This window comes from Plecotus auritus (assembly GCF_963455305.1).
Source record: "Plecotus auritus genome assembly, chromosome: 15".
Taxonomy (NCBI): Eukaryota; Metazoa; Chordata; class Mammalia; order Chiroptera; family Vespertilionidae; genus Plecotus; species Plecotus auritus.
The window spans coordinates 6,523,276-6,539,585 of NC_137781.1; the positions used below are offsets into that span (position 1 = coordinate 6,523,276).

General features: G+C 61.2%; 1 protein-coding gene across 1 annotated transcript; it reads left to right on the top strand.

The window, feature by feature from the left end:
* The first annotated feature begins 716 nt into the window (after positions 1–716).
* KLHL25 (kelch like family member 25) lies at positions 717–15,552 on the top strand. The gene is made up of 3 exons (XM_080651525.1): positions 717–869; positions 11,339–13,137; positions 14,182–15,552. Exon 2 carries the CDS (start codon positions 11,350–11,352, stop codon positions 13,117–13,119), a length of 1,770 nt encoding a protein of 589 aa, XP_080507651.1. The 5' UTR covers positions 717–869; positions 11,339–11,349; the 3' UTR covers positions 13,120–13,137; positions 14,182–15,552.
* Positions 15,553–16,310: the final 758 nt, after the last annotated feature.

The following is a 16,310-nucleotide window of genomic DNA, read 5'->3' on the forward strand; positions in this document are numbered from 1 at the left end:
CATTCTTTTCTTTTTTTTTTTTTTTAACCTACTTCTCCATGTAATCTTTGTTCTATCCAACATAAGCAGATGGTGTATTGGGGTCGGGTGGCGGTAGGAGCAGATGTTTGTGGATGACCTGCTGCTCTCCCATGCTGCCTGCATTATTGGAATAAACGCTCATATAGGATTCAATCCTATCTTGGCTTCATTGGCTCAAGTAGTGACAGGCAGCCCGGACCCATTGGTTGTCCAGTTTTCAGTAGGAGCACTTCAGTGCCCTGAGAAATACATATTCCAGATACAGGCAGGGTTTAGTTTAGCGGCTGCAAAAAAATCCCAAACACTAAAACAAGCCCAGAGTTAAAAAAAAAAAAAAAAAAAAAATCTCCTCCACGCTTTCACAAAAACTGAAAGTGGAGCTCCCATAGGCCCGGTGCAGGAGGGGCATCTGCCAACCGTAAAGCTTCCTCCTTCTGAAAACCCTGGAGCACCACTGGATTTTGTTTCCAAACTTCCTCCGCGCCTGTCCCTTTAAGAATCTGGTCGAAGTCCTTTTCCTCTCCCTGCCCCGCCCCCTCATGGTACCGGTAGGAGCGCCCACCCCCTTATCCTCCTACCGACCAAATTACAGGTTCAGCCGCCGTTCGTCACAGAGGCGTCACCTCTGATTGGCTGCTGCGCTACGGGCCGGGAGGCGGGGCGGGGAGGCCGGAGAAACTAGTTTGTTGGAGGCGCCGGGGCTGCACCGTAGCGGCGGAGGCTGGGGCGCTGAGCGAGCCGGGGGAGGGGAGCCGAGCGGCGGCGGAGGCGGCTCGGAGGCGCGGGCAGCCGGGGAACTCTGATCGCGGCGACGGGTCGGGGCTGAGCGGGCGGCGGCGCCCCGAGCGGTGAGTACCTGAGCGGGCTGCGGGCGCAGCCTCGGGCCGGGGGAGCCGTGACCCGGCGCCGGCGTTGGCACTTGTCACCACCCCGCCCCCGCCGGGTCCTGCGCGGTCCTCGTGAGAGGCCCGGGTGGGTGAGTGCGCCTCCACGGGGCCGGGTTCCGGAGGCGCCCGGGGCAGCACCGCGGCGTCTGGAGGGAGTCGGGGACAATGGTGGGGGTGGGGACGGGCCCGCAACCCGGTCCCCGAAGCCGCCCCTCCCGCCTGGCGGGGCCTGGAAACAGACAAGGGGGTCCCAGGGGCGGCGGGCACTGCGCTGCTTAAACCCTCTCTCTGCCCCACTCGGCCCCAGGCTGGCGGGCGAGGGGATGTCTTTGCTGAGAGCTCTGCGCCAGGGAATGAATTGTTTTGCAAATGGATGTGGCGCGCGGGAGCTAGCGACGCTTTCCCCCGGGGAGTGGTTGATTCATTGAGTTCGCGGACTCTCTTTTTAAAAAATTGCTATCGATCCTGGAAAGAGGAGGCTGCGAGCGGCCGGGCCGGGCCGGGCCAAGTCCCCGCACTCTGGACCCCGAGGGCCAGGGGGCTGCCTGCCTGAGGCCGAGCGGGGCAGAGAGAGGGTTTAACCAGCGCAGTGCCCGCCGCCCCTGGGACGCCCTTGTCTGTTTGTAGAGCCGTGGAGCTGCAGAGGCACCCCCTTGCCCACGGGGTGGCAGCCCCCGGGCCAGCCTCCTCCTTGAGCCGGCTGTCTCCCCGTGCGCCTCGACTGCAGGACCCCTCACATTTGGGGCGGTCCCCCCTCTTCCTTGTCAACCCATAGTTACTGGAGTAGCTTTTCCTTTGGGAGACTCGGCCCCTAGGGGCCCCAGGCCCTTCTGTGCTGCTGCTGCTGCTGCCCCTCCAAACTTCATTTCCATTCTCTCCGAGCAAAGAAAAACCTTTATTCGGGACTGATCAAAGGGTTCGGGTGGGGGCGGCCCCGGGCCCCTGAAGGTCTAGTCTGGCTATTCTTGGGTGCTGCTGGGTTGCCCTTAGCTGGGGGAAGGCCCCCCTGAGAGTCAGCCTCCCTGGTGAGTCCGCACAGAAGGCAGGTGTCTGGGGCTTTTAGGGTTCACTCTGGCGCTGGGACAGAGGGTGGGAAGTTGTCAGTGGCCCTGGGGGAGAGGCAGGAACCCCCTTTTCTTATCGTGGGCCAGACTCCGGTGACTGACTTGGCTCAGGTTCTTGGGGACCGTGAGCGTCAGTCTCCCATTCTTAGGTGGGACTGATGCTTAATGGGCCCAGGCGTGCTGTTAGGGTTCCTTAGGGGATGTTGGTGAAGGCCAGCATTTGAGGACTGGGAAGAGAGAGGTCACAAGCTCCACCCATTTGGGGGCAGATTTGGTGTCCTAAGTAAGACCAGGCAGGCGTCCTGGGTCCCCACGCTGTGCTGTGCGGGCCCATGGAGTCAGCCTTCTTTCAGGCCCGGCAGGTCCGTCTGGAGTAATTCCGTGTGTCTCCAGGGAAGTGACTCCAGGGAGGTCGTGAATAGGAAGGTACAGAGCAATGGTAGAAACCTTCACCCTGGGGCGGGCTGCGGCCGGATCTGTGTGGGGTTCAGAGAGAGGCTGTGGGCGACCTGCACACTCCACGGGCCCCTTAATAGCTCCTGAAACCTGTGGGAAGCGGGTGTGGAGAGAGGAGAGCAGGAAGAACGGGAGACTGGCTGCCTGGGCCTGGGGCCGTGTGGTTTGCAGTGAAAGGCCTGTTTTTTTCCCCATTTGTCACTGTGAGGCTTGAGAGGGAGTCTTAGCTGGTGGGGGTTTACTAGTATTGGTTGATTGTGGGAAGGGTTTGTTGGAACCCTGCCCTCAAGGAGCTGCTAGGTGAGGGTGTGCCGGCCCGTGGACTCAGCGCGTTCCTGGGAGTCCCCAGGGAGATGATGGCTTCTGGGTGCATGCAGCCTTTCTGCTCAGGGGGTCCCCACTCCACCAGCTCCCAAGACCAGCGCATGGCCTGAGCCCTTAGTCCCTCTGGACCAGCCTGCAGGGTGGGTGTGGCCTGGCCAGGGAGGGGGCGGGCCGTGGCCAGACACAAGCAATTCAATTGGCTGATGGAGATGCTGGTTTTCATCCAAGGTGGGAAATTTCATAATGGAGGTGCCTCAGCCAGGGCTGTTGAAGCGTTTTCCCAGCCAGAAAACACTGGGCTGGGACAGCGGGACAGCGGGACAGCGGGCAGGGGGAAGGTGCGCATCCCCAGCTTTCACTCCCAGCATCTCAGCAGGACTCCCCCCTTATTCATCTGGGTCTGTCACCGGGTGAGGACTGTCAGCCCCGTGTCCACAGCAGGTTCCAGCCCTTTCCTGGACCCCAGGCCCCTGAGCGGCACCTCCCCATCCTCGTCCAAAGGTAGCTAAAGCGGTACCTTCCCTTCAGGGGTTCACCTTGCCAGACTGACGCCAGGTCCCTCAGCTGTTAGGAGCTGGGAGCGGGTGCTGTGGGGGTGGGGGGAAGGGGGTAGAGGAGGGCTCAGGGATGGAAGGGCTCTGTTCAGTCTCCTCTGCGCAAGGTCAGGGGAAAGGGCAGGGGCCGGGGAGCTGGACGGGGGTTCCCACGTGCCTGTGTGTCTCCTGGGGCCTCAGCCACCACACTGCTGTGCTGGTGCCAACAGACGGTCCTTGCTCCCTGCGAAACCTTTCCTCCCACCCTGTCAGTGCCTTTCGGATGAAAACGGGTGGGCGTTGGTGGCCCACTGACCTGTCTGTAAAAGGGCCCGCTCTGTGGTCTCAGAAACCCGGTCCCATTGGGAGATGTCACCGTCTTTCCTGCAGATATATGAAACCCTTCCAGCCAGCCTTCCCCTGCTCCCCACAACGCTCTCCTGCACCCCTGGGTCGTGGGCGAGGCTTCCGGGGCCATACCTGTTTCAATGTGACAGGCCCGGGGCCAGCGCCACCTCTCCATGAGTCCACAGTTGGAACCGTCACGCCTGGAGCCTGTGGGCAGAAAGAGCACTCAGTGGGGGGTCTGGGAGTCCTTCTCTGCCCCTACCCGGTTGTATGACTTCATATAGGTCCCCTTACCTTTTGCGGCCTCAGTTTGCTCTTCCGTAGAATGGGTGGATGCTTCTCTTGACGGCAAATGTGTCGCGGTAAAATCTCAGAAGTCTTTGCAACCGTGCTGTTTCATAGTTTTATGAGGCTTGGATTATTGGCTTAACCCTGTGGGCAGGAAACGCTTGAGGAACAGCTGACAGTGCGCAGGGGCTGACTCAGAAGTCAGGAGCCTGCAGTTCTAGTCCAGGGCTGCCTCTGCTGTGCTGTGGGGCTTTGGACAAGTCACCGTCCCTCTCTGGGCCCTATTCCCCCACCTGCAGAACGAGAGGGGTGCAGCGGGCTCAGCTCCCAGTTTCTTTTCCTTTCTTGGTGAGTAAATCGCTTCTGCTCAGATACATGGGAAGGGCCTGCGGCAGCGGGTGTGCCCGTAGGCGAGGGGCTGGTGAAGCCAGAGGACTGGGTCCAGGCAGCACCAAGCTGGGCGTAAAGGCGGGTGGCTTGTGGGTAACTCACTTCCCAGGGGTGCTGGGGCTGGTCGTGTGAGGCGAGCTGGGCAGCGATGTGGGAGCAGTTAGGGGAGCCCCGTTATGCCCCCCAGAACAGATGGGACCTAGCCTGTATGGTTTCTCCGGGGCATGGAGCCCAGGGCCACCTCTGAGAAGAGAGATGGACAAAGAGCTCCCAAGAGCAAGAGGGATTGAAGGGAGCCCCAGAGACTTCCCTGCAAGACCAGTTGGATGGCTCCTCCCACAAGGAGGTGGGCGCTGAGCAGGTTCTGGGAGAATGTCTGCTGCAGCCAGAGCTGAGGCACATTGGCCTGGCCGGCTGTGGTGTCACTCCCCACCCACCTCTGTCTGCCAGGAAGATTCCGTGATTGGCAGAGCAGGATGCTGGCAGAGGATGGAAACGCAAAGCCTGTCATTCTCTACCTGCTCCTGGCGGGTCCCCACGGAGAAGCTGACCACCCATCAGTGCGGCTGAATGGAATTCCTTTCCTCGTTAAGACAGAGCAGCTTTGCTCCTGTTCGGAGGAGCTGCCTGCCAGGCTGGCAGCGGACCAGGCCGGATGTGTCTGGGCAGGAGCGAGGTTCCAAGAGACAGAGGCTGTCTTTCTAGCAAGTCTTGGGGCTTGTGAGACTCTGGTCCGAAGGCCACCCCTCCCCCCGCGGTGATGTTGGGCTCGCACAGTGCAGCGGTGGCAGCAGATTGCCCGCATCTCCCGGCCCAGGGTCCCAACCTGGAAAGTGCAGATGGTCATCGGACCGGAGGCTGTGGCCGGATTAGCAGAGAAGGCACTCAGAACAGTGCCTCGTCCATAGTGAGTCCTCGGAAGGACAATCTGTTGTGATAGTACTGTCATTGCCATCCACCAGTGGGTGGTTATTTCCCCTTGTCTGCAAGTGACAGAAACGGGACAGGGTTGTACTCCTGGTCCCCTGGGGAGTGGGTGAAGTCATGTGACGGGTGTTGGCCAATTAGATGGGAGCAGGAGCAATGAGTGTCCTTCCAGGCCTCGCACTGAATTGTCTGTGCCACCCACACTTCCCACGGTGCTCTCTCTCTTTTCTCTTTGGCTGGTGGCTGCTCTGTCACCTGGGTCCCCGGGAGCGACAGTGATGAGACAGGTGCCCCCCCCCCACACACACACAGGCACATCCCACTGGAACTACGATGCATGTAGTATGAGCAAGAAATCCATCTCTGTCCTCTAAAGCCACCGAGATTTGGGGGTGTTTGTTGCTGCAGCGTAACCTAGCCCACCCTGACTGAAACAGCCAAAACCTCCTCAGGCCGGGCTGGGAGGACTGAGGATAAATCTTCCGCGTGGGATGCGTTGCACACTAAGTCCATGGTAGACGTGTTCTGATTTGGCTCCCTTCCCGACCGCAATCCCTTACCGATTCTTTGCAACAAGTGTTGCTACATCCTTCACTGGGGTTTCACAGACCTTGACCCCTTACCTCCTGTCCCGATGTGTCCGCACCATCTATCACCTTGCAGGGCTACCTCCGGCTCCCCAGCCACCGGAGGCTGCCCCAGCCTGGGGCTGGGCTGGCCATCAATCATGGAAGCTAAAGTGGCTGCCTTTAGTCAAGTGCGCTTAACATGCAGGTGCATTAAGTAAGAAGGCTGGAACACGTGGACGGGGCGCGGAAGCGTTGACCCGCCCCTCTGGGTCCGCTGGGACCTCCCTTCCCCTCCCAGGCGTTGGCTGCAGGCAGATCACGTCAGGACTCCCCACCTGGGACTCGGTGTGTGTGGCGCATTTGAGAGAGCAGGCGGGAACCAGGTTGTCTCGCAATGTGCTCAGGGTGTGGCGGTGTGGGGGTTCTGCCCTGGGGGTGAGCTCAGAGGCAGGCTGGCCGCCCACCCCTTCTTCCCTTCCTGGGAGGTGATACAGGGACACCCTGGGACTGCCTGAAGGGGAATGGCATTGATTGCCAAGTGGCCTATGAAGCAACATCCTCACCCTGCCCTGAGCCTGGCTGTGCTCCAGGCCGGCCCATCCCCTGCAGGAGAGATGGGGTTGAGGTGAGGCAAGGATGCAAGGGAGGGGTGAGGCCCAGGGCTGGGGTGCGGCCAGGTGGCAACCAGCAGACTAACCCCATGAAAGCAGAGGCATGCGTTATATAATTCTCGGGACAGTCCTGCAGCCTTGAAACCTCTCTCTCTCTCTCTCTCTCTCTCTCTCTCTCTCTCTCTCTCTCACACACACACACAAGCTGGAAAACAAAATCAAAATCAATCCACAACAAACATGAACAGTTCTAACCCATTGCATTTTAAATGAAGACCAGGGCACGTGTCCTTTTTGACTATCGGTACATTTTTTTGTGAAGGGGGCCATTGGGAGGCAGGAACAGCCAGAGAAAGGGCCCATTGTCCTGGAAGTTGCCTCGTATCTGGAATGATCTGTGGCCCTGATTCAGTTACAGCGGTCAGACCAATTTTCCTTTCAATTAACCATTAGATTTGTGTGCTTAATAGGCTGCTTCGTTTGGTTTCCACTTGAACATTGGAAGGATGGATACGCCTGCACCCCGAGGGCTCCCTGAGGTCCGCGCAGACACGGGGGCGGGGCGGGCATGTGAGCCAGCGCGGCACTTGTGTGTCTGCCCACAGTCCCAGCCCGGGATGGCTGTTGCCCCAGGCAGCCTTGCATGTGTGTGATATGTGACTGGTGCCTAAGCCCTTGTCATTACAGTGCTAGGCGTGACCCAGATCCAGCCGGCTGGACAGAAAAAAAAACTAGTGTTTTTCCTGACCGTTAAAATACTATCCAGTCATGAATAGATCAAACCACTTAAAATCGGCCACACAGTGAAAATCCGCCTTATTCCAGGTGGCGGCGAGGGCTGGGGCAGGGGTGGGGATGACGGCTGGGTTCTTCCTTACATTGGAGGACAGCAGCAGGACTAAAGCAGCGGGCGGGCGGGTAGGCAGGCGAGGCCCAGGCTGTTCTGAAAGCTCACCGCTTCCTGTTCGTTTAATTCTCACAAATAGTGGCTGCTACCATCACCCCTTTATGGCTGGAAAAGATGAAAAGCAGACGGAGAGAGGTGTGTCACCTTTCCCCAGGTCACACAGCAATGGCTGAGCTGTCTTCGGGGGGGGGGGGCGCCGTGCCTAACCACTGGCATCGAGGAACTTGGACCTTTCTGCCACTGAGGACCTTTGACCTTTCCTTCTGGCGGCTTTGTCACAGTCCTGTCAGCGCGGCTGGGGCGGTATCGGCCTCCGAATGCTGGCTGCCTCCCCCTCCGGGCCTCTCACCGTCCTGTTGGCATGCTTGCGTTCGTGTTGTGCATGCGTGTTGCACAGCCCGGCAGTTAAGATCACGCATGGCCTGTTGGCTTTGCTTTCTTAGCCCTCAGCACAGCCTGCAGGTCCTCCATCAGGACTTGTCCCGGGTTTTTGGATGCGTGATGTGTGACCCTGGTCATCTCTGGGGCCATGTGTCTGGAGGACCCCAGTTCTGACTGCTGGCTAGGGATCCGTCTGCAGCGGCCGGAACGTCCACGGTGAGTTCTCCACTCCGATGTCTGGAACATCCACAGGGCGACTTGAGCCTCCTCACAGTATGGCTGCCGGCGTCACACGCCTGGAGGGCTGGCTTCCCCTGGAGAGAAGCATCAGGAGAGGAACGGAGGCTGCCGATCCGAAGGCCTGGGCCCTGCCTGCTCAGTCCCAGCACCCGCTCAGGGACACGGACCCACCTCTCAGTGCGGGCAGTCACAGGGTTTGTCCATCTTCAGCCCCCCCACTGGCCTGCGACCGCACCCCGCCTGTGCCCCGTCTCCCTGGCCTTCCTCTTCCCTGAAGGGCCCCCCTCGCTCCCACCCAGCCTTTGCACTTGCTGGCCCTCCATCTGGAACCTTCCTTACACCCATCGTCATCCTGGCTCCATTTTCAGTTCGCATCCCCTCTTCCCAGGGGCCTACCTGAGCCCACTGCTTCTTGCCACACTCCGTGGCTCGGTGCGGTTTAATTTTCGTCAGACTTCCAGGAAGTGAAAATGCCCTGTTCACTGGTTGTTTCCTCATATGCCGGCCACCCCGAGCCCCGCCCCGTGGAGCAGGAGCCTGGTCTCTGCCCATCACCGTCTTCCATGCTGGCACCTGGCCACGTGGGGGCTGTTTGGGAAACTCAGGGTGAGTGAGTGACCCGGAACCACGTTACCAACTTACCAGGGGGCCTCGGCCTGTCCCACTCCCTCTGCCTCTGGTGAAGAGCGATGAGTTGACAGCCTCATTATGAGGACCGCTGACTCCTGGCTGGGGGAGGCAGGCCGGGAGGGGTCAGTGCTGCAGCCGGACGGGGTCAGGCGACCCTGGAAGCTGCTGTGACCCCCTCTGGTGCCTTTTCCTCTCAGACCTTGGGCCATTCACTTCTAGTAGCTGCTCTTGGTAAAGCATGGGGAGTGTTTTTGCAGGTCTTGTCCCTTCGCTACCTTGTTTCCTTGTGCAATCAGTTAACTTCCAAGGCTGGTGAGCGGTGGGCTGGAAACATTGTTATTCGGTGGCCCAGCCCGTCCCTGCAGGGTGAGGATGGTGTGGGGAGCGGAGGTGCTGCCTGAGGTCCTTCAGGGCCTCTACATAGGATGGCAGCTGCCACTCTGGGGCATGGCAGTGCCATGCAATTACATGCTGTGCCTGAAACCCATCGAAGCCAGGACGACGCTCATATCCACTGGGAGTCGTCCACACTCTCCCCCTCCCCCCCGGGTGGCGCACAGACCAGAGGCCCCCTCGTGACAGGGTGGATGGAGTCACTGGGTGAAAGGCCACATTTTGCAAAGTGTCTGATGACTGAGTGACAGAGCCAGAGTGAGGATTTAGCAATCACAGCCCCATTCGGGGAAAGGTGTTGCAGGGTCCGGAATTCAGATTGGGCAACTCAGCATCCTGTGGGCCAGGCCTGGCCCGGGCAGCCTCTGGTTTCCATGACACGGGTCCAGGGCCAGGCTTGGGGATCATACCCTGTAAACCATTGCCAGTGAATCCCAGCCTGTGTGCTCAGTGGTTGAGCATCAACCTATGAACCAAGGAGGTCACAGTTCACTTCTGGGTCAGGGCACATACCCAGCTTGCAGGCTTAATCCCCATTGTGGGGCGTGCAGGAGGCAGCCAATCCATGATTCTCGTCATTGGTGTTTCTCTCTCTCCCACTCCCATCCTCTCTCTGAAATCAATAAAAATATATATTTTTTAAAAAGTCCTGTTCGCAGCCTATCGCCCTGGGCTCCTCCTGTGAGGAGAGTTTGGGGTTTGTGGCTCTGGGAGGAAACTGAAGGGACAGCTGCCAGGGCCCCGGAGCGGAGTCCCTTTCCCGCACGAGCCCCACCTCTGGACTCCCTCTTGCGCCACCTGTGTTGCTTGCCCTGCCGAGGAGTCAGCCATCTGGGCCAGACTTGGGGAGGTATCAGTGACTGAGCTGTGTGGTTTTGGGGTGGGGGCCATTCCCCTCACTTTCCTGTGAATCTGACTGGCACCCTCCCCGGCATGGGAGATACGCTAGCCCCACCTTCTGGGCTCCCAGCGGCCCCACCCGCCCCCCCCTCCTGGTGACTCCGCCCAGCTGAGGTCTGGGCAGAATCCAGGGCAGACTGGGTTGTGTGGCTGTGGGGCGGTGGCCGCTCGTCCCGCCTTCCCCAAGCCTGGCTGGCACCTCACCCTCTCGGGGGATCCATGAGACCCGTCCTCCCTGCTCCCGCACCCCACCCGGCTGGCTCGGGCTCCTCTGGGCAGAGCTGGCACACAGCGTTGCGCGTCGCTGTGGTCTGTCTGGGGCTGATAAACTGCTGACCTCACTCTGACAGCCCCACCCCACCGCAGAGTTGTTTGGGCACCCAGAGGGTGGCAGCTGGACTTGGTTTACCAGCGACGTTTGCCGAGTGGCCTCAGACCCAGCGCCGGCACCGAGGGTGAACACCTCCTTGCTCCTACCTGGTGACTGAGAACCAGCCTCGTGTGACTTGAGTGACTGAGCCTAACAGGTAGAGGCAGGCAGAGGCGGATCTCGGGGGGACCTTGGGACTCTTGTTGGCCTGCCCCTGGCCTCTGGGGCCGGGCATCCAGCCTGCAACCGAGGTAGGTGTCCTTGACGGGAATTGAATCCGGGACCCTTCAATCCTCGGGCTGACGCTCTATCCACCGAGCCACACTGGCCAGGGCTATTTGCTCGTTTTTTTGTAGCCACGGGAGGCACAGCTTGGACCCTCCCGGGGGTGGCTCATAACCAGGCCAGAGACCTTTGGCTCCAGAGTGGATCCAAACTTGGGAGAGCAAAACCAGTTTTCTAAGGGCCGGTGAAGCCACCCCATGCCACCATGTGGCCCTCGAGATGGAGTCAGTTGACATGAGGGACAGAGCTGAGCAGAGAGGAGGGGTGGGGGTGGGCCAGGCCACAGGGGAGTCAGGGTCTGTGCTTCCACCCCCAATTCGCTGCGTCAAGAATGGCCCCTCTTGCCCTAGCTGGTGTGGCTCAGTGGATAGAGTGTCAGCCTGTGGACTGAAGGGTCCTGGGTTCAATTCCGATCAAGGGCACAAGCCTGAGTTGTGGGTTCGATCCCCATAGGGGGTGCGCAGGAGGCAGCCGATCAGTGATTCTCATTGTTGATGATTCTATCTCTCACTCCCTCTCCCTTCCTCTCTGAAGTCAATAAAAGAAAAGAATGCAGCCCTAACCGGTTTGGCTCAGTGGATAGAGCGTCGGCCTGCGGACCGAAGGGTCCCAGGTTTGATTCCGGTCAAGGGCATGTACCTTGGTTGCAGGCACATCCCCAGTAGGGGGTGTGCAGGAGGCAGCTGATCGATGTTTCCCTCTCATCGATGTTTGTAGCTCTCTATCCCTCTCCCTTCCTCTCTGTAAGAAATCAGTAAAATATATTAAAATAAAACAAGAAAGGCCGCTCTCACCTGTGCCCCTGTCCCCGCAGGTGGGCTCAGCATGTCGGTCAGCGTCCACGAGACCCGCAAGTCGCGGAGCAGCACAGGCTCCATGAACATCACGCTCTTCCACAAGGCGTCGCACCCCGACTGCGTGCTGGCCCACCTCAACACGCTGCGCAAGCACCGCATGTTCACCGACGTCACGCTCTGGGCCGGCGACCGCGCCTTCCCCTGCCACCGCGCCGTGCTGGCCGCCTCCAGCCGCTACTTCGAGGCCATGTTCAGCCACGGGCTGCGGGAGAGCCGGGACGACACGGTCAACTTCCAGGACAACCTGCACCCCGAGGTGCTGGAGCTGCTGCTGGACTTCGCCTACTCGTCGCGCATCGTCCTCAACGAGGAGAACGCCGAGTCGCTGCTGGAGGCGGGCGACATGCTGCAGTTCCACGACGTGCGGGACGCGGCCGCCGAGTTCCTGGAGAAGAACCTCTTCCCCTCCAACTGCCTGGGCATGATGCTGCTGTCGGACGCCCACCAGTGCCGCCGGCTGCACGAGCTCGCCTGGCGCATGTGCCTGGCGCACTTCGAGACGGTGCGGCAGAGCGAGGACTTCAACAGCCTCTCCAAGGACAAGCTGCTGGACCTCATCTCCAGCGACGAGCTGGAGGCGGAGGACGAGCGGGCGGTGCTCGAGGCCGTCCTGCAGTGGGTGCGGCATGACCTCGAGGGGCGCCGCGCCCACCTGCCCGAGCTGCTCCGGGGCGTGCGGCTGGCCCTGCTGCCCTCCGACTGCCTGAGGGAGGCCGTGGCCCGCGAGGCCCCGCTCCTGGCGGGCGAGCACACGGAGGGCATGTTCGACGAGGCGCTGCGCTGCAAGGCCAGGATCCTGCAGAACGACGGCGTGGTGACCAGCCCCTGCGCCCGGCCGCGCAAGGCGGGCCACACGCTGCTCATCCTGGGCGGCCAGACCTTCATGTGCGACAAGGTCTACCAGGTGGACCACAAGGCCAAGGAGATCATCCCCAAGGCCGACCTACCCAGCCCCCGGAAGGAGTTCAGCGCCTCGGCCATCGGCTGCAAGGTCTACGTGACGGGGGGCAGGGGCTCCGAGAACGGGGTGTCCAAGGACGTGTGGGTGTACGACACCGTCCACGAAGAGTGGTCCAAGGCGGCCCCCATGCTGATCGCCCGCTTCGGCCACGGCTCGGCCGAGCTGGAGAACTGCCTCTACGTGGTGGGCGGACACACGTCCCTGGCGGGCGTCTTCCCCGCCTCCCCGTCCGTCTCCCTGAAGCAGGTGGAGAGGTACGACCCCGGGGCTAACAAGTGGAGCATGGTGGCCCCGCTGAGGGACGGCGTGAGCAACGCGGCGGTGGTGAGCGCCAAGCTGAAGCTCTTCGTGTTTGGGGGGACCAGCATCCACCGGGACATGGTGTCCAAAGTCCAGTGCTACGACCCCGCCGAGAACCGGTGGACGATCAAGGCGGAGTGCCCCCAGCCCTGGCGGTACACGGCGGCGGCCGTGCTGGGCAGCCAGATCTTCATCATGGGCGGCGACACCGAGTTCACGGCCGCCTCCGCCTACCGCTTCGACTGCGAGACCAATCAGTGGACGCGGATCGGGGACATGACCGCCAAGCGCATGTCCTGCCACGCCCTGGCCTCGGGCAACAAGCTCTACGTGGTGGGCGGCTACTTCGGGACCCAGCGGTGTAAGACCCTGGACTGCTACGACCCCACGGCGGACACGTGGAGCTGCATCACCACCGTGCCCTACTCGCTCATCCCCACGGCCTTCGTCAGCACCTGGAAGCACCTGCCTGCCTGAGGGGCCCCTGCAGGCCAGGTGAGGCCCTGGCACGGCCTGTCCCACTCTGGGAGGGGCGACGGGGGGCGGGGGGGTGGTTCTGGGACCCTTTTTCAGAGCCAACGCCTGGCTCTGCGCCTTCCTTGCAGCTGACCTCGAGCGAAGCAGGTGACCCCTCTGCCGAGTGGGGTACAGCCTTAGGCTGGGGGGTGGTTCCCAGACATGGCTGCCTATCAGAACCACCAGGCTCTTCCGACAATTCTGCACTGAATCCAGGCCGATCTGCCAAGTCCGAGGGCACACTCGCCAAGCGACAGTGTCCTCGCTTCCGACACCAGCTGCAGGCTAGGGGCTTCCCAGAATGCACTGAGGCTGTATGTTCAGGGTCATGTCTTATTACAGGGAAAGGAGAGAGATTAAGATCAGCCATGGCCAGAGGGGCGCGGGGGCAGGGTGGTCAGAGCGCACAGCGTCCTCTCCCTGTGGAGTCAGGACTGTGTGACTGTCCCGGCCTCAGAGAGGGACGATGCGCAGAGAACCCTGCCAGCCAGGGACGTCACTCACGCCCAGCACTTAGGCAGGATCACTGGGTTGCCCGCGTGATTACGAGGTCCCAGGTCAGCTGGTACAGCAGGACCCAGAGCCCCCACCCTAAGTCACATGATGGCCCCACTCCCACCCTCAGCCAACACGCTGCTCTCAGGCGTGACACAGGTCACCTCCCATCCAGACCCAGGGGCAAAGGCCAGACCTCTGTTTGGACAAGGCCCCATTCTCGGCCGCCCAAAAGGCCACACCCCAGGCCACGTGAGCCAGGGCCTCTAGTGTGCAGCCGAGGGGAGACCCAACCCGGGTCCTGTGAGCAAGAGCGGGCAGATGCCGGGGTTGGAGCTGGGCACCCCTGGAAGCAGTGGGGGTGCCAGGGCTTTGGGGGCAGGCGCCTGGGACTGCCCGCCTCCTACCTGCTGAGTGGGTGGAGATGCAGGTTTGCTTCCCTTTTCCCTCTCGGAGTCAGTGTGAGGCCTCCTCGGGCATGTGTCCGCGTGGGCGCCATTCCCACGCCTCGTCTCTGTTGCTCCGCAGGCTCTGCGTGTCTCCCCACATCACGGCTGCAGCCGTCACAGGGGCCCCGCGTCTGTCTGCCACAGCGGGAAGCTCAGCCGCCCCGGCCAGCGCTCCGAGTTTTAGACGAGAGAAGAGACGCCGTCTCCAGCGCCGGGGTGTCTGCCTGAGGCTTTTCCCGCTCTGCAGTGGTTTGGGGGAGAGGATCTCCCAGAGCGGCGTGCGCACACCCGGGCTCCCTCTGACTCCGGGAGGACGCATTTGCAGGACTTTGAGGTCACCTGTTTCCGCAAGTCCTGGACGGGGCCAGGGGCCAGGCACGGAAGAGCCATGAATGGGGGGCAGCGTCGCCCGCAGCCTGTGACTCATGTCCTTGTCCCTGCTGGGTGTCACCCACAGAGGGCATCCCAGGTCTCGGGGAGACGGCCCAGCAGGACTGAGGGCAGGAGCTACTGAGGAGAGAACCGAGGACACGTTGTATAAGGGCAGAAACCTGTGGGGCGACCTCAGTGACCTCCACGAGGCTTCCCTGGCGATGACCCCCGGGCAGCTGCGTTAAAGACGAAATCTCCTGGCCCCTCCCCAGAGCTGGGCTTGTCCTTGTGACCCTGCCACCTCCCTCCCGGTCAGGCTGGCCATGGCCCATAACACAGCAGGACCTTGGGTACCACATGCCGCTGGACAGGGGTGCCCCCTCTCCTCAGAGTACATCATAAGCACCAGCAATGCCCCGACTCCTGATGGGTACCCAGAGGGACTCCAGGGGTCCCCCAGTGCTGGACGCATCTCAGTGCGGAGGTCAGCCACGAGGTCACTGCTCCCGACCCCGCTGGCCCCTGGCATCCTGGCCTTCCAGCTGGTAACTGGATCCGACCCATCTGCCTCCCCCCCCCCCCCCCCCGCCCCCGGGCTCACTAAGCATGCTCCGTCCCAAGAGAACTGCCAGACATCTGTTCGTTGTTTTTCACCTTCCAAGTGCTGGTCCCTCCTCAGTGTATCCCACCCCAGCCCGCCCTTCCCAGTCCCTCCATGCAGGCACTAGCCTTTGGGCTTCTCTTGGGGACTTGGACCTTGAAGTGGGGTTCACTCACTGATGCGCCCCAGCTGCCACTTGGGAACGTCTGAGAGCAGAAGGTGCACCTCCCGTCTTCAGACTCCACTGCTTCCTCTCGGGCCCCCGCAGCCACGGGGCCCTACCCCAGGAGATGGCTCTGCTGGGGAGCCCTGGCCGCGGGGGGGCCTGGGTGGGAAGCAGCCTGCCCTGGTCTGCAGGGCCCTGCCCTGTCAGCCGCTGAGCTGAGCTCAGCACGCGTCTCAGCACAAAGGACCTCAGGTGCTCTCCCTGGCGGGACCTCTCTCCGTTTCTAAGTTAATAAATGAATTGAGAACGTTCTTGCTTTCTTTGGGCTCTGGGGCCTGTCGTGGGGGACACAGTCACGGGCCAACGTCGATGGTCACCCCTCCAGGCAGGGCTTGGGGTCTGCCCCTCCTGTGAATGAGGGGAGGCTCAGCCCAGGCCCCCCCGGCACCCAGATAGCAGAGCTCCCCTTTATGCAGGTTGTTTGGCAGTTGTTTCCATGGGCTCTGACACTGGTCCCCGTCCTCCTGGGAGTCACCGTCTCCTGGAAAAGCCCTGTTGTGAGCGCTCACTGGAGAAATTCCATTCGTCTCCACACCTGCTTATGCGCTCCCAGCGGACACTCATTTGTGTGAAATAGCAAGCGCATCAAGGCGGCCGCGTTACTCCGTCGTTACCGCGGCCTGTCTGTCCCCTGCCAGGAGTCTGAGCTGTGCCCTGGCGTCCAGTGGAGGCCTCTGCAGACGCGTGGTCCCTCCAGCCGAGCTTCAGGGGCACAGTGCAGGGTTGGGGACCCATCAGCTCTCCGTGTACACAGCTGGCTTGGCTTTGCAAGGTCCCTTTTCTCGGGGAAAGAGGTTACCAAACTTCCATCCACAATGTCCATCTCCTTTGCCCCTTCATCCTGCAAGCCTCCAACTAACGTGTGTGTGAGGTTCTAGCCCGGCTGGCGTGGCTCTGGTTGAGCGTCGACCTATGAACCAGGAGGTCAGGGTTCAATCCCCATTCAGGGCACATGCCAGGCCAGCCGACGGATGTCTGTCTCTCCTCGCTGATGTTTCCTATCTCTCCC

What these genes read in the sequence shown, in the direction of transcription:
- KLHL25 (XM_080651525.1), top strand. Translation starts at nt 11,350, where the DNA reads ATGTCGGTCAGCGTCCACGAGACCCGCAAGTCGCGGAGCAGCACAGGC.